General features: G+C 32.2%; 3 protein-coding genes and 1 pseudogene across 4 annotated transcripts; 3 read left to right on the top strand and 1 right to left on the bottom strand.

Moving 5' to 3' along the window:
- Positions 1-500: 500 nt before the first annotated feature.
- LOC114176475 lies at positions 501-10894 on the bottom strand. 2 transcript variants are annotated; one of them, XM_028061527.1, is made up of 19 exons: positions 10703-10894; positions 9833-10497; positions 8984-9184; positions 8559-8642; positions 7991-8050; positions 7422-7466; positions 6614-6813; positions 5990-6505; positions 5668-5761; positions 5393-5572; positions 5228-5317; positions 4484-4546; positions 4254-4328; positions 4114-4164; positions 2667-2744; positions 2313-2447; positions 2027-2134; positions 1864-1929; positions 501-1020 (listed from the first exon to the last, which is right to left on the bottom strand). In XM_028061527.1, the coding sequence occupies exons 2-19, from the start codon at positions 10163-10165 to the stop codon at positions 946-948; spliced, it is 2454 nt and encodes an 817-aa protein (XP_027917328.1). In that variant the 5' UTR covers positions 10166-10497; positions 10703-10894; the 3' UTR covers positions 501-945. The 2 variants fall into 2 exon arrangements, 1 of the variants encoding a protein (XP_027917328.1); XR_003603005.1 differs by having other exon boundaries at positions 501-1929; positions 2329-2447.
- A 3388-nt stretch (positions 10895-14282) lies between these two features.
- LOC114190842 lies at positions 14283-15749 on the top strand (annotated as a pseudogene).
- Positions 15750-19137: 3388 nt separating this feature from the next.
- LOC114173544 (two-component response regulator 24-like) lies at positions 19138-19812 on the top strand. Its single transcript, XM_028058016.1, has 2 exons — positions 19138-19426; positions 19553-19812. Exons 1-2 carry the CDS (start codon positions 19175-19177, stop codon positions 19724-19726), a joined length of 426 nt encoding a protein of 141 aa, XP_027913817.1. The 5' UTR covers positions 19138-19174; the 3' UTR covers positions 19727-19812.
- A 1692-nt stretch (positions 19813-21504) lies between these two features.
- On the top strand, positions 21505-22533 carry LOC114182603 (two-component response regulator 24-like). The gene is made up of 3 exons (XM_028069530.1): positions 21505-21598; positions 21884-22115; positions 22214-22533. The coding sequence occupies exons 2-3, from the start codon at positions 21900-21902 to the stop codon at positions 22385-22387; spliced, it is 390 nt and encodes a 129-aa protein (XP_027925331.1). The 5' UTR covers positions 21505-21598; positions 21884-21899; the 3' UTR covers positions 22388-22533.
- The last annotated feature ends 2019 nt before the right edge of the window (positions 22534-24552 follow it).

Here is a 24552-nt window from a genome sequence, read left to right as displayed (position 1 = left end):
CATAAAGTATATAATATCTTTTGGAATGAGATTTCTATACTGGACTTTCCAGAAAGCTTCCTAGAGCATATGAAATATACTTTGAAAATAGTTTTTTATTTATTTTTTCTGCAATTCTCTTCTTTTACAACAGCGAAGGTATTTTAGTCTTTTTAGTAGTATGGAGGTGCATTTAGTAAATATGGGGTGCAGAAAGTTCTTTGTTTACATAAATAAGAAAGGATGATATTGATTATAATTTTGTCAAAGAAAGCATATGGTAGCACAAGAAAGCATAGAAAAAAATTATAATCAATTAAAAGTAAACCAACAACCATAAGTGTATAATGCTATCAAACTTGTGCTTGAAACTAAAAAACTACTAAATAGGTCTTTGAATATGTATTTCATCAATTATATCAGTTCAAAATTTGAATAAATGTAACTTCAATGATAATATCATCATATGTTTAAATAACAAAATGATACCAGCTAGTTATGTTCAAAGGTTTGGACCAAATAATAAAAAAATTCATTAACTTAGAATTTTCTTGATTTTAATATGACAATACATTACACTTTTAGGAACCAAAACTATGGTTTGCTCAGTAAAAAGATTATGACATGTATGCTACAGGGAGAGTGGACATAGTCTGTACTCACAATTACTGAATTACAAAACATGAACTGCTGAACCCAAGAACACACCCCTCAACAAAAAATAGGGACAGTGATTCTTTCATATGGGTTAGCACAATGATTTAGTACATGACATTTACTATGAACATTATACAACTTTTTGACCCAGATATCAACTTTCTGTCATTCTCGGATTAGCAAAGTTTCATTTGGTTTGAAACGGAGGTGTTCCTCCTATGAAATCAAGAGTTATATCTTCAACAGTGCCATCAAACATGTATAACAGATCTATAGCACAATTTGATCTAAAACCAATGTGGCACGGGACTATGACTCTCCACTTTCAAAGCTTGTCAAACGAGAGTCTGATAAAACAGTGAATAGCTGTGTATCTACAAAAAGCTGCATAGCCAAGGATTCAAAATCAATCAAGAGAAGAACATATGAGGGTAAAATGAATTGAGATTCTTTCATTATCTAAAATTAAATCATGTCCTTCAGTCATTGAACAAGTTAAAACAAGTTAAGACACAAGTTGATTTCAACTAATGAGAGAAGTTGAATTAATTTTACCTTCCTACTTTTTCTCTCCTGGAAAGTTTATTCAAACAACAGTCACACTAGGACCTGTGTTGCTTCAGCTGCTTCAGAAAATAAATAAAACCAAAACCCAGCATGCCTATTCATGAACTAATATTTAATGTTCCACCCTACCCTCAATGATGTTAATTCCAACTTTTTCAGTAGCTTAAGCCAAATGTAATGCATAAAACGATCAAATTTTGTTCTAAACTAGGATGACACCTATATCGTCCTGGTCGTTCGGATCCGACCCGATACTCGAATATGGATAAAACGTCAAAGACCGATCCAAAGTCTATAAGTCCAGGAATTTGGCCTAAGTCTTATAAGAAGTTTTGATTTAATTAACAAAGCTTATCTAGGAGATATATTAGCAAAAGACAAAAAGGTTTATATTTTATTATTATATTTGTATTTTGTAACTTAAATATTATCTTAGTTGGAAGATAATTGATTTGTAACCACTTCATTTATAAATAGAAAGTCATACCTAAGGCTGGGGCATTTAGATTTTCTGGCTTGAAGTACTATTGACTTTGAATCAGATTATTTACTCTCTATATTTGTTCTCCGGTTTAAGGCACTCAATTTTTTACCGAATCAGCACCAATCAAATTTTCAATGCCTATGTTTCTTTTTTTGAAGTGAATAGGAGGCTGTTACCTTAATGAATGGTTGATCCCTAGCAGGAAAGGAATCAATGAAGCTATCTTTAAGAAGTAAAGAAACCTGAAAAATTAATCCAGGGTGAGCTAGGGCAGATAACTTATTCTTAGTACTTTAAGAATTTCCAGAAATATTTATCACATTAACTTAGTTATCTTACCCTATCTTTATTAGATTGTACATTAGTTATCGTGTGGGATTTCAGATTTGCACAAAGAGACTCCAAATAGTGCCACAGTATATTCAAAAACTGAGTTGCCGCTTCGGCCTGTAAACAAGTCAAGATTAGCAGTTGCTACTAATGGTTAGAGTGTCAGAAGCTAGAACCTGAAAAGTTGCTGGTTTGTGAAGCATGAACTATTTATACATAAAAAAAAAATACTAATATCTATTTTTCCAAAATAGCGTGTGTGAAAGAGAACTTTTAGTATGGGAACTAAGAAAACCTGGACTTCGTTGCACCTATGTACAGGATGCTTTCTAGCAATTGATCTTTGATTTGAAAGTGTAGCATGAATTGAACTCAACTGAGAGTAAAGATCTCTATGCTGTGGAAGTCTTGGTAATGAACACATTGTCACCTACAAAAGAAATATTAAATGGAAGAGAAACATGAGAAAAATCCTGCATGGAACAGCATAAATAACCAAATGTCTGTCTCTAACACACATATATACAAGCCCAAAATCTGGAAATAGCCAAGAAACAAGACAACGTAAATTAAGTGTAACAAGTTTCCAACAGACTCCAACATTTCTTGTGGAATATCGTGTGAGTATCCTTAAAATGTCATTACAAACCTTGTCCTTCTGTAAATCAACAAGAACACGATTAGTAGTTCTCGCATTCAAGTCATCAGGTTTATGTTGTATGCCAACCTGCAGGAACAATGGATACTTTGATGAACAATTGAGATGAGACAATTCTTTAAAATTCAAATGCTTATAAAAATAATTAAATTCTCATAAAAACCGCTTCTGATATTATTCAGAGGAGAAATTGCTCTTAAATAGAATAGAATTCACATACAGAATAACTGAAAATCTTAATTTATGATGGATATAATTTATTCCTACAATTCATGATCAATGATCTTGTACAATAATTATAAAATACACTATTATAGCCAATCAATTATCCTCTTAATTATGAAATGTAATTAAATCTCCTAATTATATAGTTAAAAATGTATAAGGAAATATTCACACTTGTGACGCCTTTTGCGCAACTTGCAAGGACGATTGCACTCACCACATTGAGATACCAATGAAAGCAAGTATATCATCAATCGGTTTACTTGGCACACACAAAATGGTTGAACAAGTAGAAATGAAATTGAGAAGAATAGGGGATCCCAAAATTTGATCATGAAAATGGAAATAGTCATAAGAAAGTCCATGTAAATCTAATAACATGAAGAACTTTGGTGGTTGCTGTAATTCTTGAGAAGGAGTGGAGGCTCGTGGTAATAACTCATTAAAGTCATGAAGACGAGAATGGATTTTACCCAGATATTCAGTCATTGAGCCTTGATGTCGGAGAGCAACAACAAGAAGAAGATTGTGACAAATATCATAACGACGTCGAGTATCATCGGTATATAATAATGCTTGTTCCCATGCTTCTGAACATGTTTAGTAGGTACAAAACAATTATTTTGTTTTAAAGATGAATTAATAGTGGACTTCAGAACATGAGCATCAATTTTCAACCAACAGGAAGCTTCATTGGTATCAATATAGTAGTTACACCTTGGTAAAATGATCAACATACCTCTGACTCTTAACAACAGAGGTAGAAGAGGCCACAAATGAAGAGGGGGAGAAAAACCCTAAAAAAAAACAAAGTTCTCCAACAAGCACAGATCCCGAACAAGGAGGAGATTGTGATTCCAACACAGATGGTTGCTGCCGGAGAGGTACTGACAAACAGCCACCAGGCGCAGCTGAAAAGTTGTTGCAGACATGAGATTGGAGTGGTGCGTGAGAGCTCTGATTAAGGTGATCTCAGTGGCATGGTGGTCGCCTGGCTGAGACAATCTAATTGGTGGGTCACTGATTTGAAAGGTAACTCCGACAGCATCGATGAAAATCATTTAGTTTATCCTAAAATCTAATTTTAACTTATGCATAAACTAATTTCTTCTTCTATAATGCTAAGTAACAGTGAATGCTAAATTAGTAGCCAACAAAACATATATAATACGAAACAACATAATTTATAAACATCAAAGAAAATGACACTCACAATATATGGAACTGGGGCATCAAGAAAATCCATCATTGTCCCAGGTAAAACCTGAAAAGCAAGACTAGTATATTGTTAGATCTATGTGACAATCTCACATGGAAATCTGAAACCAGGGTTTGTTGAATCCTTTGACTTACTGGGAGCAATAAACTCTGCCACTGAAAAGGACGAATCATGGGTATAAGAGAAAGCACTGTGGCAGATAGAACACCCTGCATTGTGTCAAAAGTTGTCAAAATCAAAGACAGGTTACAATTCCACTCTAAATCAGTCCAAATGAATCAACAGCAGCAACTAGGTTCTAACCATACAACACATTAAAGAAAGTCAAAGACCATCAATTGGCATGTTGGTTTTATAGACTTACCAGATTTGGGCACACTATTACCACCTGTTTTTCCAACAACACTCCTGTAATCAATGTCAACACCTGCCAGTAACATTGTGAATAAAACTAATTTCATTTAGTCATTGAAGAAACTAGCAGATATTAGCATCTAATTTAGTAAATGGAATGGGTCAAATCTTCAATAGGTAGTGGAGAGGCAGTGGACATGAGAAAAAGTCTACATGATGCAAAGAAGGCGTAGTAAATCATCTTCTTTGAGAAGCTAAATTGTTTATGCTAGTGACATTATATACTCACAAGGAGTCTTCTTATTTATGTGAATAAAAACATAGGAAAATGAAGATGTTCGGGGAGCTACATTTGATATATTCTTCTTACCTTGTTTTTTTTAATCTTTTCTCAAGAAATATTTGGAATGATTTTGGTTAGAGGATATAAAATAGTTTCGGGGTTGGATTTGGTTGAACCAAAGTACATCCCTAAACTGTAATAACTTGATAAATAATGTTATCTAGATTAAGAACTAGAATAATTAAACTGCAAAATGCAGCAACTGGAACAGGAAACATGAGCAAGGACAACAATCAAACTAAAAATATATGTCTGCATACAAATCAGTAAAAGAAACAAATTAGACAGATCAGTAAAAAAATACTTTATTCATACAATACAAGAAATGGATTCTTAGAATAGTTTCTATATAGGACCTCTGAGTTAGACAGACATTAACATTGTTGTATGTCAAGTGGAATATGTGCTTACACTATCAAGGGACAGAACTCGACATGTAGTCGCCATTGTCCATACTGATAATGATAGGGCTTCCTCAGCCGCTGCCAGCTTCGTATTGTCCTTTTACCAAGTATATGTGTAAGGAGAATACATAGTTTTGGATCAGTATTGTGTTAAAAATCATTCAAGAATTACCAGAGCTGCTTCAGAACAGTTTGAAGAATCATCTCCGAAGCCAAGAGCAGCAACTGAATGTCGTATGTACTGAATAGCTTGTAGATGTTCGAGAGGGTGGAAGACAAAATCACTTCCTCGAGGTGGAATAGGTTGAGCATGGTATCTACACACTATCTGTAGCAAATCATTCTTATTCTCCTGTCAAATGCATTCACAAAAAGTATGTAAAATGCCAATCAAACATCACTTCAGTTTAATCGATGAAAACAAATGGAAAACCCTTTTACACTGACCGTAGCCCATTCAATTAACAATTCATCCCCATAATCTCTTTCGGTGTTTGAGAAAAAATTGTCCTCATCTTCTGATTGCCTGCTTCTAACTGGACTGCCAATGAAAACAATATGGATTGAAATTGAATTGGAGGTAAACAATAAATGTCAAAAATAGACACACAAAAAACACAAGCAAATTATACAGATGGATGAACTATATCAAATCTGAAAAGTTATGCAACATAATTTCTAGAAATGTAGCACTGTAAATACAAGGGAAAAATGATAGTCTACCCAAAAAGTAAAACTGAAACAAATATTATAATTATAAAGTTATTACCTGAAAAGTGATTCAAAACTTCCAAGACGCTCCAAGACACGATTTCGAGCAGACAAAGGTGTTCCGGCTTTCGGAGAAGCTTGGTCATTTTTGCAATTTTCATGCATTCTTTTTATAGAACAAAGAGTTGCTGGTGCCTTAAACTCACAGTTATCTAGAACTTGGGGATTCTTCTTGTCCTCCTTATCTGTATCCTTGACCTGAGAAGAATCTGAAGCATCATCACTGGCACTCCCACTTACAGGAGATTGACAGCGATTATCCTGTATTTTAGGTGATAAATGTTGTTGGCTTTCATCATCTGATATAATCCCAGCAGCTGCAGCAGCAATAGCTGCTGCACCATCAAGAGGAATTGCAGAATCCATCCATTCACTAAATGTCTCGTTCTCTGGGGATTTTTCCTCCTTTGACCTCCTTTGATCATCTAGTTTGGGAGATGATGGAACGCTGGCACTGAGACTCATCTCATTTATAAACTCTGTTATCCGATTCAGGCGCTCCTGTGCAATGAGACTGCATCCAAGTAAGGCATAATAAATTCTACAGGGTCTAGGAAAAATCAAAGGACATTTGCCCAGAAAAGTAAGTTACTAAATACCAATAAGCCACAATAATGCTAACCTGTTTAACATCTCAAAGTGTAACTCAAAGAAGGGAACTCTAGTCAGAAGACAATAGCAGCGAGGTGCAGAAACCAGAAAACGGCTGCATCCCATGGAGGGATTAGAAAAAGAAGATGATATGCCCATGATACCAGGGGGCCTTTGTACAATTTCAGGGACATGTAAACAAACTCCATAAAGTGTTGTATTGTCTGCTGCCTGATCAAGACATCAAGGTACAGAGAATGTATTTTCAGCCATCATTACAGTCAGAAATAAATGAGAAGCAACTAAATAAATTGATCCAAACATACACAGACACAAATTGAATGTCCCTATGCTCATAATTATATTGTAGCACAAGGTATGCAGTAAGTTTATGCATAATCCATGCTTCAAGCTCTATTTGTTTGTTCATAAGGGACCATGCTACAAATTAAAATTTATTTTTGGTTCTACTGTCTCACTTGCAGCTTCAGCTATAACATTAGGAATCACTTTAACAACAAATGTTCTGAACTGTCGGAGTTGAGTTAATTGATAGACACATCTGAAGTTTTATCTCAAGAAGGAAATACTGAGTATCTAAGGGAAAATATATACTGTAAGACATTTTACACCCTCCCCCCCTGTGGCTCACTCAACAATTTTCAAAAATAAATTAGAAATAATAATATGCAGAAACTGTACACATATACAGAATCTTGCATAATCTAATCTAGCACAAGTCAGCCAGAGTACAAGTAAAATAAGAATTCAATAGAACAATCATTAACCATTCAAGATAACAAACTAAAGTTGATATATGATATCAATACAAAAATTACCTTGACTGCAAAGACGAATGAAAGATCATCTTTTCCTAAATGTTCCTGTGGACAATAAAAGCAAAAAGAAAATTATATTACCTTTGGTTGCAAAGCTGATAAGGGCTCAATGGAAGGTTAATAATACAACGAAAATTGGATTGAGTCAATGCTTCTTTGCAACAAAAATGAAAAATAATGAATGAGACCCAGGAGTTATAAGGTGGCTTAGTTGTAAAGTTGGAAGGGAGGGTGGGAGAGGTTGATGGTTCAACTCCCTCACTAACATTTGGGAGTTATAAGGTTGGTTTGAAGGGTTTGGAAGGGAGGGTGGGAGATGTTATGGGTTCAACTCTCCTTACTAACAAAATACTAACAACTAACAATTGTTAATAAAAAAAAATGAATGAAAGACCATATTTCGCTACACATGCATGTCAAAGAGTATCTATACCAAGTATTAAGTTATGCTTAGAATGAATTATGTTATCTAACACAGCAGATGACATATTGCTTTAACTAGCTTGTCAAAAAGCAAAAGCATGTTTTTTCATGAAAAAAGAACCACAAGATTGATTAGGCATTCGTACCTGTCCATAGACAAGTTCATTTAGTTCACTAAGAGATGGAGTCCTCTCCAACAACCATGCCTGTAAATCAACACTTCACAAATGAAACAGTTTGCCGGGAAAGCAGATTTTATTTCTTAACTAGACGTATTGTTTATAAAAAACTGTTACTTTTATCCTAGCAAAAGTGTGAAGTTCTACCAAAAATAAAAGATGGAAAACTTATTATTTGCAATTAAGAAATTGCAAAAATTAAAGGCAAGAATATCAGTTAATCTGAATAAACTATAATCATAACATTGGATAAGCAACTGCTGTCAAAGTTGCTCTTACTGTGTCATCTGCCATTGATAAAAATTATGTCCATATAAGACAACATAAATTTCTTACTCCAAGATAAATCAAAATATTTATTCATTAAGAAATCAAGGAAAGGGAAAGAGCAACATGCAATGATGGTAGAACCAATTCAGAAGCTCCAAATGCAAACATTTGAAAGAAATAGAGAACAATTTGTAAGGCGGCAGTTAAAATGAAAAAAAAAAAAAACTTTGACAACTCTGAGCATGTAAAATAGCATCAAACAGACCTTAACACCTTCAGGAAAGCAAAAGGGAGCTAAATCCTTCATACGCAGTGTCAGCTTCTTTGCAGGAGGATATTTGAACAGTAACTGCATGTTTGCAAAAAGGTATTAGAGCAACAAAGAACGTATAGATAAGGAGGAATGGGTTGAAGTTTGCTTGCTAGGAAGTTTCATGATGAATTATTTGTATGGTAGCAGCACATTGTAGACTCAAATAATTCCCATTCACTGTCAAAATACAGATATAATATTCCAAAACATCTTTCATAAATGTTGTGAAGTTCCTTTTATATTCCTAGGAGACCTAGACACCAGATATTCACAACCTGTATTAGCCTATTATAACACTCAAGAATTTAATTTTAAAAATTTTAATGTTAATGCTGTATCAAATGAATGTATTAAAAAGATATTGACATCTACCAAACCTGAGGTTCCAAAGTTGGTTCTGTTAGTCTTTGTTGCTGAGACTTTCTGCAATCTCGAAATTCAGGTTTCCCCTTATCCTTTTCCCACTTCTTCCTTCGTGCAAATGAATGCTCCACGGCTTCCAAATTAGCATCTGGAGGCAGCCCCACAATCACAAAATGTTCAAAGAGCGATGTCGGCTCCTTATTATTTACACAATCCTACAGTAATATTCACATTGACTTACTTCAACAAAATGATAAGCTTACATTTCTGATAAATATGTGCGTGGTACACAAAGGTCACCTCCTAAAATTTAGTGCAATAATGCATCATTGTTAATGTTCCCAGTCTACATGAAGAACCTTCAAAATAACTTTTACAATTAACAGTATACCAATTACTCAAATACCAGTACAGGCACGGCTAATTATACATAATAAGAAATATCAAAAACCTGAACACTCATGCTCTAAGTTCCTTCCGATAGGACTAGACTAAGATACAGAACCAACAGCTACCAATTCCATTCGGTGATGTTAAAATATTGCATGCAGAAAAATTATAATTTTGAAAACAGGTTGTTAAACTTCATAGATGACAAAGAAGTCATGTAAATGTAGTATATTTTGTTGATAAAACAATAAAGAACAAGTAATTGAAAGGAGGAAAATGATTTTCTACTGAGGCAAAACATGAAGCACAATGAGTTGTTGACATTTATCATCGTTGACAGCAATGTACTACTGTAGTGTACAATGTAGAGCATAAGTATATTAAGTTCCATTACCATTTGCGGATCAGTTAAGCAAGGAATACTTATTAAAAATAAATATAGCACGTGAAGGGATTCTAAAAAAAATGAATACCAGACTTTTAGGATGAAGCCGATACCACTGCCGTTTCTGGTTTGCCATGACCTCAGGGTTGAAATTCGCCAAGGCTTCTTCTTCGCGGGATTTGCCACCCCAGCGCCAAGCCTTGTTCACGTGAGATTTTAATTTCTGCAAGTTGTTATTACGGTCAGCTCCTCTGCTACCAAGCTCACTTTGACAACGTCTATGCCCGCCAGGCCCCATTGGTGACATATTGTGCAATGATTCTCCAGGAACTCTGAATGCGCCCCCAGAAAAATGCTGCAGGACCCTCATTGGTGATGAAGGCCTCTCCTCCTGAGGTTCAGCTTCTCCTTTTGATTCCATGTTGATCTGCACCTATTTCATGCTCTCAATTTTCAGTTCACCAATCAATTGAAGCCTCCACTCCATTGCTCTACCACCACCCTTTTCAATCATTCCACCGAATTTCACGATCCTACCACATACACATTCCGATGAGAAGACCCCAGATGGAAATTATCACCAAAACTATTTCAGGGATCCTCCTTTCTCCCCCCAAAAGCGTTTTTTACGCGATTTAATGATCAAAGGATCATATAATTCTTCTGGGCAGGTAGATTCCACCTTTTGTCCCTTTTCAAAATCTCAAAGTTTTAAATTTTTCCACCCGAATAATAATGGGCACCAACCTGGTTCTAAGCCAAAGAACAATATTCTCATTAATGACGGAGTTATCAATATTCTCATTAATGGCAAGAGAACGCGGAGAAGGAAAGAGGGAAATCAGAAAGAATAACCCTTCAATGCATACATTACTTGTATCGGAAACAACAGTGAGTAAATGCAGGGACATTCAAAACATTGCAGGTTGTTTTGGTGTGGCAAAGACAGATGATGTACCTGTTTTTCGTGGCTCCTGAGGCTCGGTCCTTGTCCTTGACGGAACAAAGCGAGAGAGAGGGGGGAGAGAGAAGAGTTGCCAAATATAGAAATGGAAGAGAAAGGAAGGAGAAGGTTAAGTGAGTGGAGGATGAACCTTTGTTTGAAGTTTGAACAAACAAAAAAGAGAGAATGGAAAACTAAAACTAAAACACAAACTATTTGTGTCATGTTATAAAAACATATAACACAACAACGTAGGAGAATATATTTACGAACATGGTCCTCAACTTGCATTAACGATGCATGATCCGACACTGCTCCATTTGATTCCAAGAACGCAAGCCAACTTTATTTAATTCATCGGACCAAGTTTTGTGGCCATTGCATGTGCTTCAAATAAAAGAATTTTTTTTACCTTCCAATGTAAGAAATGATAAAAATAATATTAGAAAAAAACTCCACCTTTAGAACCACTACAGTGTTGTCACCTTCGCAGCCTAGGAAGTGTTGACTGTGCAAATATATCCTCTCAGGTTCATAAAAATTACCATCATCATCATTATTAATTGTTTTAAGAAAAAAGTTACTTTATACTACTCTTCTCAAATAATTATCATTTGATACTAACTTTTTCTAATAAAATATTAATTTACATAAGTATCAAATGGAAATATTATTGTGAAACTACCACCTTTCTATATTTTATCTCACACCTAAAAAAAACTGACCTACTAACATAAAAATAATTATATGTAATAAAAGATAATTAAACCTTAGAAAAAATAATATTTTTTTAGAAATAACATGAATCTTGACAATAATATGAAATTTAATTCGCACAAGTAACTTTGACAACAATATTAAATTTAATTAATGATAAAAATTATCTTTTGACAACAATAATAAATTTAAGGAGAAAATATGTTTTTGGTATTGAAGTATTATGTCAGATTGGAAATGATTTTTGGTAGAAATTTAAGCACTCTTTAGTTATTATCATTTTTAATACTGTTAAAATCTATTCTAAGTGGTTAATGATGTTCTAGTTCGGCTTCTATGTCATCTACGGATTTGAAGAGTTTAATTGAACAAAAATAAATAAAAGAACCAAATGAATTATATAAAAAAAATTAAAAAACCGTAATTATACAAAAATAAATAAATACTTAAAGTCTTTAAGAATGACTTCTATTTAGCGTCGTTACACCAAAGTCGTCATTATGTCGGACGACCTTACCTTTTTCAAAATTTAAAATTTATATAGAAACCATTCATATATACGACGACTTCTATTTAAAAGTTGTTCTTTGTCAGCACAATTTCACTCAAATTTGTAAAAAAAATTTCGATCAACCCGATTTTGTAATTTTGGGCCCAACTTCACCCGGATTTGAAAAAAAAAAAACATTAAAAATAAGAGAGTGGTACGGCAAAGAAACAAGTGATAAAAAACCAATAAAGCCATGGTTGGACAACTTTCTGATAAACTTTTAAAACATTTAAAATAAATTTAACTTTGTAATTAAAATTAATTTATATATTAAGTATATTGAACTCTATCAGTTATATAAATAGAATCCTAAGCTACTCTGTCATTATTTTTATTTTTTGGAAAATAATTTTTTGACTACTAAATTTTAACAACTTTCTCTTACAACCTTAGGTGGCATCTTGTAAGTGATTTTTTATTTTTTCATTCTTAATATTTCAAAATCACTTAGAAAATGACACCTCATATTATAAGAGAAAATTATTAAAATTTAATAGTCAAAATATCATTGTCCTTATTTTTTTCTTCTATCTTTCTTACGAGTACATTGATTTAAATTAAATATGTTTTTATTCCACAACGATAATTATAATATTGTTTAAAATTTTAATTCAATTTAATTCTTCATTTTAGTAAAATATAAAATTTATTTGACATTTTAAAGTTTTATATTTTTAAAATTTAAATTTAAATTTAAATTGGGCCAAAATTAAAAAAAAGTATTGATTTTAATTATCAAAGTAAAGAGAAAAAAGTATGATAATTATTTCGGTCGTAAGAATTTTATGGTCTTGTCAAAGTCAAAATTCAACTTCTAAGAACTTCATCTAAATAGTACTAGACACGCTCTGTTTTCTTTTTTAATAATAATAGTTTTTTGAGAACTATTTTACGTTACTATATTTATATATAAGGTCTTGAAGAAAAATTTAAACCCCTCGTCTGTTTCGATTTATCCTTTTCATCTTTATTATGTATTGAGTTCCATATTTTAAAATAAACTGTTAATAGCTAAAAATATCATCATGGTGGGGAATATAAATTGATTATCAAAATCTATAATATTAATTTTAGTCATAACATAATGTATATATTAAATATATTTATTTATTGTGAATTTTAATTATATAAAGCAACATTTATCCTGAAAAATAATAGTATATAATAAAGCATAAAGTTTTTAAAACATTAACAGTTTATTTGGGTAAACCATTATTGAGTCATTGAAAGTGGAACATGCTGATATATCCGTTTCTAAAATGAAAAAGAAAATCTCAAAAATGTCAACCTCATCATTTTAGTTCTAACATGTTGATATTATCTCTCACAACACAATCCATTTTTTAAAAGTGAAATGTTTGATGGAGACATACCTTTTAAAATTATATTAACATAATAGATGGATTTTCCTTTCAGGGATTTATTTATAATTTTTTTATTCGTACAGTAGTGTGATCAGAGGCATGGCATTCAGCCATTAGAAGCAAATTAAATTAAATCAAGGAAGGCAGTCCAGATTCTCTGATGTTTTTTTTTCTGTTTTATACCGTGTTGGTATTTTAAATACTTTTTTAATAAATTTTAAAACGTTAAAATTAGTGATAATCAGTGTATTATAAAGATATATTAGAGAAACATAAAAAAAAATCTAACAGAAATTCCAAATTCCAAGAAAGGTGGTAGTTTAATATCGATATTTCCATTTGACACTCATATAAATTAATATTTTATTAAAAAAAATTGATATTAAATAATAATTATTTGTAAATAGTAGTGTAAAAATAACTTTTTTCTTAAATGGTAGTGTGACATCAATATTTTTATTTGACACTCGTATAAATTAATATTTTATTTAAATAATAATCTTTTATTAAGAAAAGTTGGTGCGAAACGCAGAATAATCATTTTATTCATTTTTATTCTCACAGCCATTCTTTAAAAACAAGACAAAAACTGAATTCAAATTGAAAACACAATTTAAGTTTGGAAATATGTTAAACTTCAAACACAAAAACAACAAGCTGAAGATTTATACAGGAATAAATGTCTAATTGTTGTTACCATTCTGTTGTACATCAGAAGGAGACCAAATTCTATCAGCAGGGAACTCAAAATAAGCTTCAGCAATTGAAATTTACACGTGTGAAATGGTAACCCAAATGCGCAAGAGAAATTAAGGCCACAATTTAGGTTTCTTGTCCAAACAACAAAACAAAACTACCAACGACCCGCTCCACATAAAACAACTACCTAGTCAACAAACCCTATTGTTGTTTTATTGTTATATATAGTAAAGAGTGTTTCCAACACCGCCGTTATAGCACCATCATGGCTGCTTACACGTGTTCTGCCTCCGACCTCCACCCTCTTCTTGGCGGCGGCGCCAACGCCACCGCCGCTGCAGAATACATCTGCGGCCGTTTCGAGGCCATTTCAAACAAGTTTGTGGACACCACTTATGCTGTTGACAACACTTTTCTTCTCTTCTCAGCTTACCTTGTATTCGCCATGCAACTTGGCTTTGCCATGCTTTGTGCTGGTTCTGTACGTGCCAAGAACACCATGAACATCATGCTGACGAATGTCCTGGACGCCGCCACCGGTGGCATCTTCTTCTACGTGTTCGGTTTTGCCTTTGCTTTTGGCACCCCTTCCAACGGTTTCATCGGGAAACACTTCTTTGGCCTCGATAAGATTCCGTCGTCAGGTTTTGACTACGGGTACTTTCTCTTTCAGTGGGCTTTTGCCATTGCTGCTGCAGGGATTACAAGTGGTTCCATCGCGGAGAGAACACAGTTCGTGGCTTATTTGATTTACTCGTCGGTTATGACTGGTTTGGTGTACCCTATTGTGGCGCATTGGTTTTGGTGTTCTGATGGATGGGGTAGTGCTGCGAGAGGGGAGGGTTTGTTGTTTGGATCTGGGGTTATTGATTTTGCTGGGTCTGGTGTGGTTCATTTAGTTGGTGCTGTTGCTGGGTTCTGGGGTGCTTTGATTGAAGGCCCGAGAATTGGGAGGTTTGATCACAGTGGAAAAGCTGTGCCAATGAAAGGACACAGTGGAACGTTGGTTGTTTTGGGGACATTTTTGTTGTGGTTTGGTTGGTACGGTTTCAACCCTGGTTCGTTTCTGAACATTTTGAAGGCTTACGGAGAGAGTGGTTCTTATTATGGGCAATGGAGTGCTGTTGGGAGGACTGCAGTGACGACAACTCTTGCTGGATGTTCAGCAGCACTGACAACACTGTTTGCGAAACGTATGCAAACGGGACACTGGAATGTGACTGATGTGTGCAATGGTTTGCTCGGAGGGTTTGCTGCTGTTACCGGAGGGTGCGCGGTGGTGGATCCTTGGGCGGCGATCATATGTGGGTTTGTGGCGGCTTGGGTGCTGATTGGTTTCAACGTGGTTGCTGAGAAGTTGAAGTATGATGACCCTCTTGAAGCTGCACAACTTCATGGAGGGTGTGGGACATGGGGGATTATCTTCACTGCGTTGTTTGCTAAGAAGGAGTATGTGAACGAGGTTTATCCAGGGCTACCTAGTAGACCTTATGGGTTGTTCATGGGAGGAGGTGGAAGGTTGTTGGGTGCACATGTTGTTCAGATTCTGTCGATCATTGGTTGGGTGAGTGTGACAATGGGAGCAGTGTTCTTTGTGCTGTTGAAACTGGACCTGCTGAGAATATCGCATGATGAGGAGATGGCGGGGTTGGATTTAACCAGCCATGGAGGAATGGCGTATGAGTATGATGAAAAGAATGGAAGGAATCAGGTATTTGAAGCAACTGTTTGATCTGTTTGCAAATAGATAAAACAATAATATTCTCCAAAGCCACTGCATAGAAACAACTTATGTGTTCTCCTCTATGCAGACACTAAAATATTATAATTTGGATTCGCGGTTGTTATTTCCTTTTTTTTACCGTTCGTGTTTTTAAAATACACTGATTAACACTTATTTTAATGTTTTAAAATATATTGAAAAGCTTTTTAAAGTATCAACATTGGTGTATTTTAAAGGCACAACAAAGAAGAACGCTAAAAAAATCAGTAGAAAATCTGAACTTAAAATACTATTATGGATAATGCTTCACCAATGTTACATGGTTGCTCTCTGAAGTTAGGATGACAAAACGGGTCAGTCTAGCTCGTTTTGCCCCGTCCTGCAATTTGGCCCACAAAGTGTAAACTGAGTTAGCCCACCCTACAAGTTGAAATCAGGTCCATATATGTAGCCCGCCTGGCCACATTGTGTGGTCCGCTACCTGCGGGCTGACCCGCCTTTTTAAATAAACATAAATCAATTTCTACCAAATAATTAAGTAAGAAAATGATATTTTGACTACTAAAGTTTTACAATTTTTTCTTACAATCTAGGTGTAATTTTTTAAGTGATTTTTCATTTTTTCCATTTCTTACTTCTTAATATTCTAAAATCATCTAGAAGATGTCACCTCATATTATAAGAGAAAATTATCAAGATTTAGTAGTCAAAATATCATTGTCTAATTTAGTATACTACTGTACAAGAGTTAACAAGCAATGCTGATAACAAAACATAATTTCCTGCCAACATAAACAAAATACAACCAAATCATTCCAAATCAAGGCAACAAAAAATAGTAATGTGTATAATTCGTTTCGGGTATTTATATGTTTGTGTTTCTGTGTTCAAAATAGAGGTTTACATCATCAAACACATTAAATACAAAATTATTGTTGATAATATTTTATTTTGTTACAACTACCGTTACAAGAAAATCTTTCCATCAATGACAACAAATAATTGGTATTTATAGTAACCTGTTTAAAAGTTAATTTAAAATTTAAAAATTATTAATAACTAAAATAGTTTTACATAACTATAAATAGTATCTATATTGATAACATTATATTATGAATTGGTTCTCTAAATTTAATATTAGATACAAAATTTTAAATACCAAAATAATTAATCTTTAATTAAAAAATTGGTCTCTAAACATTTGTATTACTAAAATTACTCATTATTTAAGATTTTTTTTCTATTCATTAAACATGGCTAGTTAAGAAGAAAACAAAATTCTTTTAATCGAATGCTAATGGCAATCCATGATTTTCCAGATATGCATTTTCTTTAGTACAAATTTAATTTGAATCCATTACTCTTAATTTTAGGAGAGATAGCAAAAAAATAGTTTTTTTTAGTGCCAGTTGGGAAGATAAGTTTAGTGGAATGAGTAGAAAACCTTATATGTAAGTTATAGAATGTAGTTGGAAGTGTGGTAATATAGAAGAGTTTATATTGATTTTTTATGCATACAACATAAGTGTCATGGTGTATTCTAGGTTTGATTCACCACTTCTAATAACGGTGGCTGTATTATAATATTTTAGATAAGTCTAGATTTTTTAAACTTTTATAATTATTTATATTAAGAAATTTTTTTTGGACAATTTTTTTCATAAACTTTACAAAGTTTCCGTAAATAAAATTAAAATAAATAATTTTTTTATTTTTTAACTAAAATAAAGTAATAAAGTAGTATTCTTTTACCCAAATTTGTCAAAGTTTGTAAAAAAAACTTTGTTAACCTTTTATTTTCCTTAAATTTATAATCACAATTTCTAAATTTATGTATTAAATATGTTTTTAATTTCTAAATTTTGACGTGAAATTAAAATTCGATTCTTTTTTAAATTTTGATATAGTTTGTTTTTCAAACTTTGAAAATAATAATCAATTTAACCCCAACTCTTTTAAACTTTGTTGATGTGTCAAAGGATGTTTCATAGTGTGGTTTGCACTCTTTATACCATTTGACACGTCTCACCCTAAATGTCAATTCTAAACCACAACAACATTGGGTTGGAGGACTACATATATCCCATTCATGTATAAAGTTTAAAAATCAAAATATATCAAAGTTTGAGATATAAACGAATTCCAATTTTGTGTCCAAATTTAAGAATTACAAAAATCTTTAACTCCATTATGTATTACTAACATGTCTTTCTATTTTAGTATCTTTGTATAAGATACTCCAATTTCTATTTTAAACAATTAATTTAAATTAGAACGAAAATTTCAAGGATAATGGCTAATATCATTGATATAAAATTTAAAAAAATAATTATAAATTTAAACAAAAAATATTTAATAAAAATATAAATTTTCATAAAAACATCATTTTAACTTTTATATAAAAATTAAATTTGGTTTCAATTTAAAGAAGGGTAAAATTGTTTCATTTAATAAAAAATGGGACTAAATTAAACAAAAATAACAAACCTAGAAAGACAAATTGAATATAAAATTTTAACTCTAATCCATGTCATGTACTGAGTTGACACCAGAATATTTAAAGACAAAAACAAAAAACAATCATGAAGTGATATGGGACAATCATTTTCTTCCGCATTAATTATTTAAACAGCCAACATTAAAAAAAAAAGAATCAAATTAAAGAAAATTAACGAAAATTACAACTTAATTAAATTAAAAAAATATTAAAATTAAATGAACAAAACTAAAAATAAAAATCAAATATATATTTTAACCTTATTTTTATATTAATCAAAGAATATCAAAAGATAAATATGTAAGACAACGAAACAAATCATCCGACTAAAACAAAAATTAACGATGGAAACTCCATTAAAAAACATAAAAATGATGAATATTAATAAAAAATAATAATAATTCAATTGGAAATTATAAAAAGCAAGAGCAACAAAAATTAATTAAATTTATTATGAATTATTTTTTCTCCCTTTGAAAAAGGATGTCCTATTATCCGGAGGCGTCATCCACGTGGGTTTAGCAGTTTCAACAGTTTAATTAAAACCCATTCTTGCTCCACGCGCCTCCCATTTATCTTGAAAATGTATGATATCACTTCTTGTAGTTCATCATTTTTCTTCTCCTACCCAATAATGTTCTTCTAGCCTCAAAATCTCCAAAAAGATTTAAGGTGCAGGTCAGTGTTACTCAAACGTCATCACAATCTTTCATTCATATTTTAATAATATTCATTCACTGCAGATGTTTAGAATTAAAGAATTAATAGAGTTTCCATATCTGAATAGTGTTTGCTTAATCATGAACTCAAATGTGCACATTTTTAATTAACAGTTATAATTAATTCTTTCTTGTTCGAGTGAGAGATTAAAACCTTTTTACTTTTCTTTTAAAGAAATATTTTTGGGTACATCAAGCGGTGAAAGGACGTGCAAGTCATGGAAGATGAACGCAAAGACAAAAACGAACACGCAACAAAATCTGACAACTCACGGACCCAATTAAAAGTCCTTATTGTGGATGATGTTAAGGTTGTTCGAATGACTCACAAAATGCTGTTGGAGAGAGTTGGGATAAAAGATCACATTGCTGTTGAAAATGGCAAAGAAGCAGTTGAACTTCACAACAATGGTCAAAGTTTTGACCTGATTCTCATGGATAAGGACATGCCTGTCATGAATGGAATTGAGGTACGTAAATATTATTTTCATATGCTGGGTAGGGAATTCAAAACACTATCTTGATTAGGTTTTGTTTATATTCTTTAATGTTTAGTGTGTGTGTGGTAATGAACATTTGATGAAACTTTTACACAGGCAACAAGGACACTTCGTTCTATGGGCATTAGTTGCAAGATCATTGGTGTGTCGTCATCAACCTGCAATCAGAAATATGTACAAGAATTCGTCGAAGCAGGGCTAAATGGCTTCTACACGAAACCCTTGACTGTTAAAATGCTTGGTGAAATTCTTGAAAAGGTTAAGTCATGAAAAATCTAAAACTTTGTGTAGTGGATACAGTGCAAGTAAAAAAAGGTCAGTTTTTTAGTTAGTACTGTGAACGACAGAGTATGTATGTACAAAATAAGGAGAAAATTCCAAAATGACTTGTTATTCTTGATGAATCTTGCAAAGGGTCCTTATTCTTCAATTCTGCTTTCTGTTTCCAAGTTAACTTTTGATGTGTTTTCAACTGTATAGTTTTCTGGTGTTTGATCTAGCGTATTGGGTCAAGTTTCACAGTAATTGCATAATCACATAGCTATATATATGCGGTTCTTAATTAAACATAAATATAGTGTCAAAATTGATTAATATGATATGTTGTTCTTTTCTGCTTTTTACATGGATAAGATTTCAAGGGTATAATCTAATTATTCTGTAATAAAGGGTCTAAGTTCAATGCAGGTTCAATAATGATATAGATTCTAAAACTGGGTCAATATGCGCCTAACTAAACACCTTTGCACATGTTACTTATAAACTGTAGTTTACCCAGTCAAGATATCAACACATTAAATATTCTATATGACCAGTTAAAACATGCTTTTTCACTCAATGTGATACATGCTTTCTGATAGCTGTAAATGGAACTCTCAAAGCTGTACTCATATATATATATGCTAAATGTTATGGACCAGTAGGGTCCATGTTTCCAATTCATAATGTAATTTCTAAGCTAAGTTTGACCAATGACGAAGCCATGTTAGAAGCCAATCATATTATATATATCCAAGAATCCTATTCATGGTCGCAGTCCAAATCCAAACACAATTATTTCACGAGCTATTTGAAGATGCGAGTGTCCGAATTTGATAGCTTTAGGTGGATCCTATAAAATCAAAGTGGTAATGTGTGTTCCTCGAAAAAAGAGAAAACCTCTTTTTGTGACATGATCGAGATTACTCCCTTTCTAAGTGACAGGATATGCTGAAAAACACGTGAGGTGCATCCCATGAAAGTGGTACTCGGACATCCCCAAAAGAAAAAATGGGTCGTGCCACACTTTGGAGAATATCCTATTTGTCGAATACGTACCTAGAGATGTAAATTATTCCTCATTCAGTGTGTATTTCTGGTGTGAAAAATTCTATATTCGGTACAATGGACCTTGTATTTGGAAGCATGGGAATAAGATGAAACCGACTCATTCATATACGTGTAACAGTGATGCAGTCTAAACATGTCATTATTATTCTTGCCTCTTCATCATCAAAGTCCAATATTCCACAGCTCTTGATTTTGTAATTGAGTTTGGAAATCTTATTCTGTTGAAAAGGTGACCCAATTTTCATGATTGGTATCTTCACTAATTGCCGACTGTGAAACAAATTTTTCTTCTGAATTGATACTAAAACAGTGAATTATGTATCAGTTTACTTTAATCATGCATGTTTAATCAACTTAATCAAGCATGTTTCAAAGAACTTGGTCTTAGGCTGCTGACATTTCTTTTAATCGATACACCGGGAGACTAATGATGCTGAATCTGATATATTTGAGCAAGAGAACATGTTTTCAATTTAACTTAGTAATTTGACTTTGTATTTTTTTTCTGTTTAAGCCTTGTCGTGTGAGTTTCACTTATTGTCTCCTTTTATTTGTTAAAACAAACAAAAAACATCCTCAGATTTTCAGAATCTGAACAAAATCCGAATCTTGTGTACGTGTGAATATCAACTACATGGGAAAGACATAATTAGGCATAACACTCAAACAAACTTGCTTTATATATTCACACATCGATAGTTTCTTCGTCCTCATTCTTCCTCTGCCATAACTCATATTATTACTCCTAAGTTATTCCTCTCCTACTCATTGTTGCTCTAGTTTCAAGATCGTGAGAAGATATTTCTGGTGCAGGTCAATTTACTCCCACATCATCTTCAAATCTTCATAATATGAATTTCACAGTTTTCATCTATGATACTTGGAATATTTATATCTTCTGAAGTGATCTGAAAACAAATCACTGTATACAGCAGGTAGGATATTATTGGGATGATGAAAATATAGTTGTATATTTGGCCACAGGGTTCTTACATTCTTCTGGTTTTTAGTCTGAGCTGCATAGTGTATTTTGTAGTACGAGGTTATCCATTAATCCTGTTCTTTGCTGATATATATATGTTTGTTTATGTTGTTCAGGGAAGAGATATATATAATGAAACCTAAGAACTCAAGTTCCGAATTGAAAGCACTTGTTGTGGATGATGACAGAGTCAACCGAATGACTCATGAAGCGCTGTTGAAAAAAGTTGGGGTGGAAAATCTTGCTTCAGTGGAAAATGGGAAAAAAGCAGTGGACCTTTACTGCAATGGTGAAAGTTTTGACCTAATTCTGATGGATAAAGACATGCCTGTGATGAATGGAATTGAGGTACGAAATTAAGTAGTTTTATAAGATGATCTGGTCGTGCATGCATGCATGTGTAGATTTTGTTGTCTTAGGTTTTGTTGGTGCGTGTTGTTGTTCAGGCAACAAAGCAACTTCGTTCCATGGGAATTGGTGACATGATTGTGGGTGTGTCATCATCATCACGTGGTGCAGAGAATGTACAGCAATTCATGGAAGCAGGACTGGATGAGTACTACACAAAACCCTTGACTGTTGATACGCTCAAAGCAATTCTTCGTAAGATCAAGTCATGAAAATCCAACACTTTACCATGTTAGGAAACAACGTGGACAAGTCTCTATGGAGAAAAGTCCAACGTTATCTTTTATTCTTTAACAATGTTGTCAACTTTTATACCGGTTCATAGATCTTTAATTAGTATAGATGTTTTTTCTGTAACTTTTTGGTGGTACAATTCTAGGTTGATTTTCTTGAAATTTCCTTTGTAATTTTCTTCGTAATACAATGATTATCACTAATTTTAATATTTTAAAATATGTTAAAAAAATATTTAAAATATTAATATAATATATTTTTAATTTTTAATATTCATAAAAGGACAATACACCAAAAAATAGTAGAAAATCAGAACTCATACATACACTCCATATTTTAGTGAGCACTTATCCAAACACCAATTATATTATACTTTTCTTTTAAAATATAAAATAATGTAGAAAAAATCTACTACAAAATTAAAAATATTATTTCCCTAGTAGGTGTGTCATTCTAAAAAAAGGGGATGTGTCATGGGTGTAGAAACCTTAAGAGTGAATTCTGCAAAGTACACAAAAGAAAATTAATTAATACTAAACCTTCCAAAATAAAAATTTCTAAAAAAATATTTTAAATGCTTTTTTTTTTGAAATATGAGAGAGTTAATTAATGATAACTCTTTAATGTCCGGTTGTTTAGTATTGCATTGGTTTATTATTTATTTGGGAGGTGTATTTATCATAAATTTAGTATGATATCTCTCATGTTTTTCTTTTCTTTTAATGTGTGATTTCTCCTTTTTTTTTTTCTTTTTCTTTTTACTTTTGTCGGTCATTGCTTAGCACGAGTCTATGTAAAATTTATGTGATATTTTTCTTTGTAAAATGAAAATCAAGAAACTTTTTTAGGTAAATTAATTTGTGAAATTCCTCTTATATTAACTTCTCAGAAACTTTTGTATAATCTAAATGTAACTTACTGAAAACATTTTTTTTGTTAGCTCAAGTTTCCTAATAATTTCACAATAAATAATACAACTATTCAATATTTCTTTTATTTATTTTTCAGAACTATTCGGTCCTTAAAGATACATATATATCTTGTAAAAATGAATCTCATTTGATTTGATATTTAACCTATTTATGATAAAGTAATTATTGAGATAGACTAAGTTCAATGGAGGCTTGATAATGATAGATTCTGAAGCTCTAAGTGATATGTGCCTAACTAAATAATTAAAGGGGACAACATGTTATATAAATGAAGGGACAGAATCTAGGGGGAAAGAACATAGCATGTCATAACAACAGGAAATATATTTGTATTATATATATATATATATATATATATATATATATTTGTATTTTTTTAATGGATGATGACTGAAAATTTATTTTACATTTTTTTTTTAAATTACGCTTATTCTTAGTTGCATATGTTCTCTCTTTCTCATTCCTTTTCTAAAACTGACATATTCCTGTAGCAAAGCAAAAAATTGTTTTTGAAAAATTGAAACAAAACCAAGTTGTTTTTTTTTTTTCACTGAAGAGCGATGGTTTTGCGGGAAAAAGAAAATATAAATATTTTTTTATTATTAATTTAAAATTAATGATCATATTTATAATTATATTGTAACTTATATAACGTATAAGTAACCGTAGTTCACATTAAAGTAAACATTACATCAATGAAAGAAAAATGACATCTTCTATTATTTACTATAATTAACTTGACAATTTTTTCAATAAATATTATTTAAAATTACTAAAAAAATCATGCATCACACAGTTCTCTAACTAATAAATGTAAGTATGGTCATCTAAGATTGACTGCAATAATTAAGTTTGTATTTAAATTTAGTATTAAAGAAAAAGTAAAGTATATGTTTTTAGGGTTTTTTTTTTTTTATCATCACGCGTTTTTAGTTTATGATAAGTAATTTTGAATTTATAAGCTCAATTTCTTCATGTATAAAATTTGAATTCTGAAATGATTATTAATTTCAATCTTTTCCACCATGATTTCTAAAAGAGTCATCTTTATGTGGAAGGATGGAAACACATTTTTTCATTGAATAAATAATTTTTAACACATGATGACTATTTATTAATTAGGTTAAATGCTTGCTTGGAATCACTAGCAAATTTTATAATTTTGATAAAAAAAAGTTAGTCTACAAATATTGAGTAAGTAAAGAGAAAAC

This window comes from Vigna unguiculata, chromosome 1, assembly GCF_004118075.2.
Source record: "Vigna unguiculata cultivar IT97K-499-35 chromosome 1, ASM411807v1, whole genome shotgun sequence".
NCBI lineage: Eukaryota > Viridiplantae > Streptophyta > Magnoliopsida > Fabales > Fabaceae > Vigna > Vigna unguiculata.
The sequence above is the reverse complement of the archived record's forward strand: the minus strand, read 5'-3'. Positions and strand labels throughout refer to the sequence as shown.

What these genes read in the sequence shown, in the direction of transcription:
- LOC114176475 (XM_028061527.1), bottom strand. Translation starts at nt 10,165, where the DNA reads ATGGAATCAAAAGGAGAAGCTGAACCTCAGGAGGAGAGGCCTTCATCA. An exon ending in CACTTTGAGATGTTAAACAG is followed by an intron (nt 6,506 to 6,613) that starts GTTAGCATTATT and finishes ACTTGGATGCAG; the next exon opens with TCTCATTGCACAGGAGCGCC. An exon ending in ACTGTTCTGAAGCAGCTCTG is followed by an intron (nt 5,318 to 5,392) that starts GTAATTCTTGAA and finishes ACTTGGTAAAAG; the next exon opens with GACAATACGAAGCTGGCAGC.
- LOC114182603 (XM_028069530.1), top strand. Translation starts at nt 21,900, where the DNA reads ATGAAACCTAAGAACTCAAGTTCCGAATTGAAAGCACTTGTTGTGGAT. An exon ending in CTGTGATGAATGGAATTGAG is followed by an intron (nt 22,116 to 22,213) that starts GTACGAAATTAA and finishes GTTGTTGTTCAG; the next exon opens with GCAACAAAGCAACTTCGTTC.
- LOC114173544 (XM_028058016.1), top strand. Translation starts at nt 19,175, where the DNA reads ATGGAAGATGAACGCAAAGACAAAAACGAACACGCAACAAAATCTGAC. An exon ending in CTGTCATGAATGGAATTGAG is followed by an intron (nt 19,427 to 19,552) that starts GTACGTAAATAT and finishes ACTTTTACACAG; the next exon opens with GCAACAAGGACACTTCGTTC.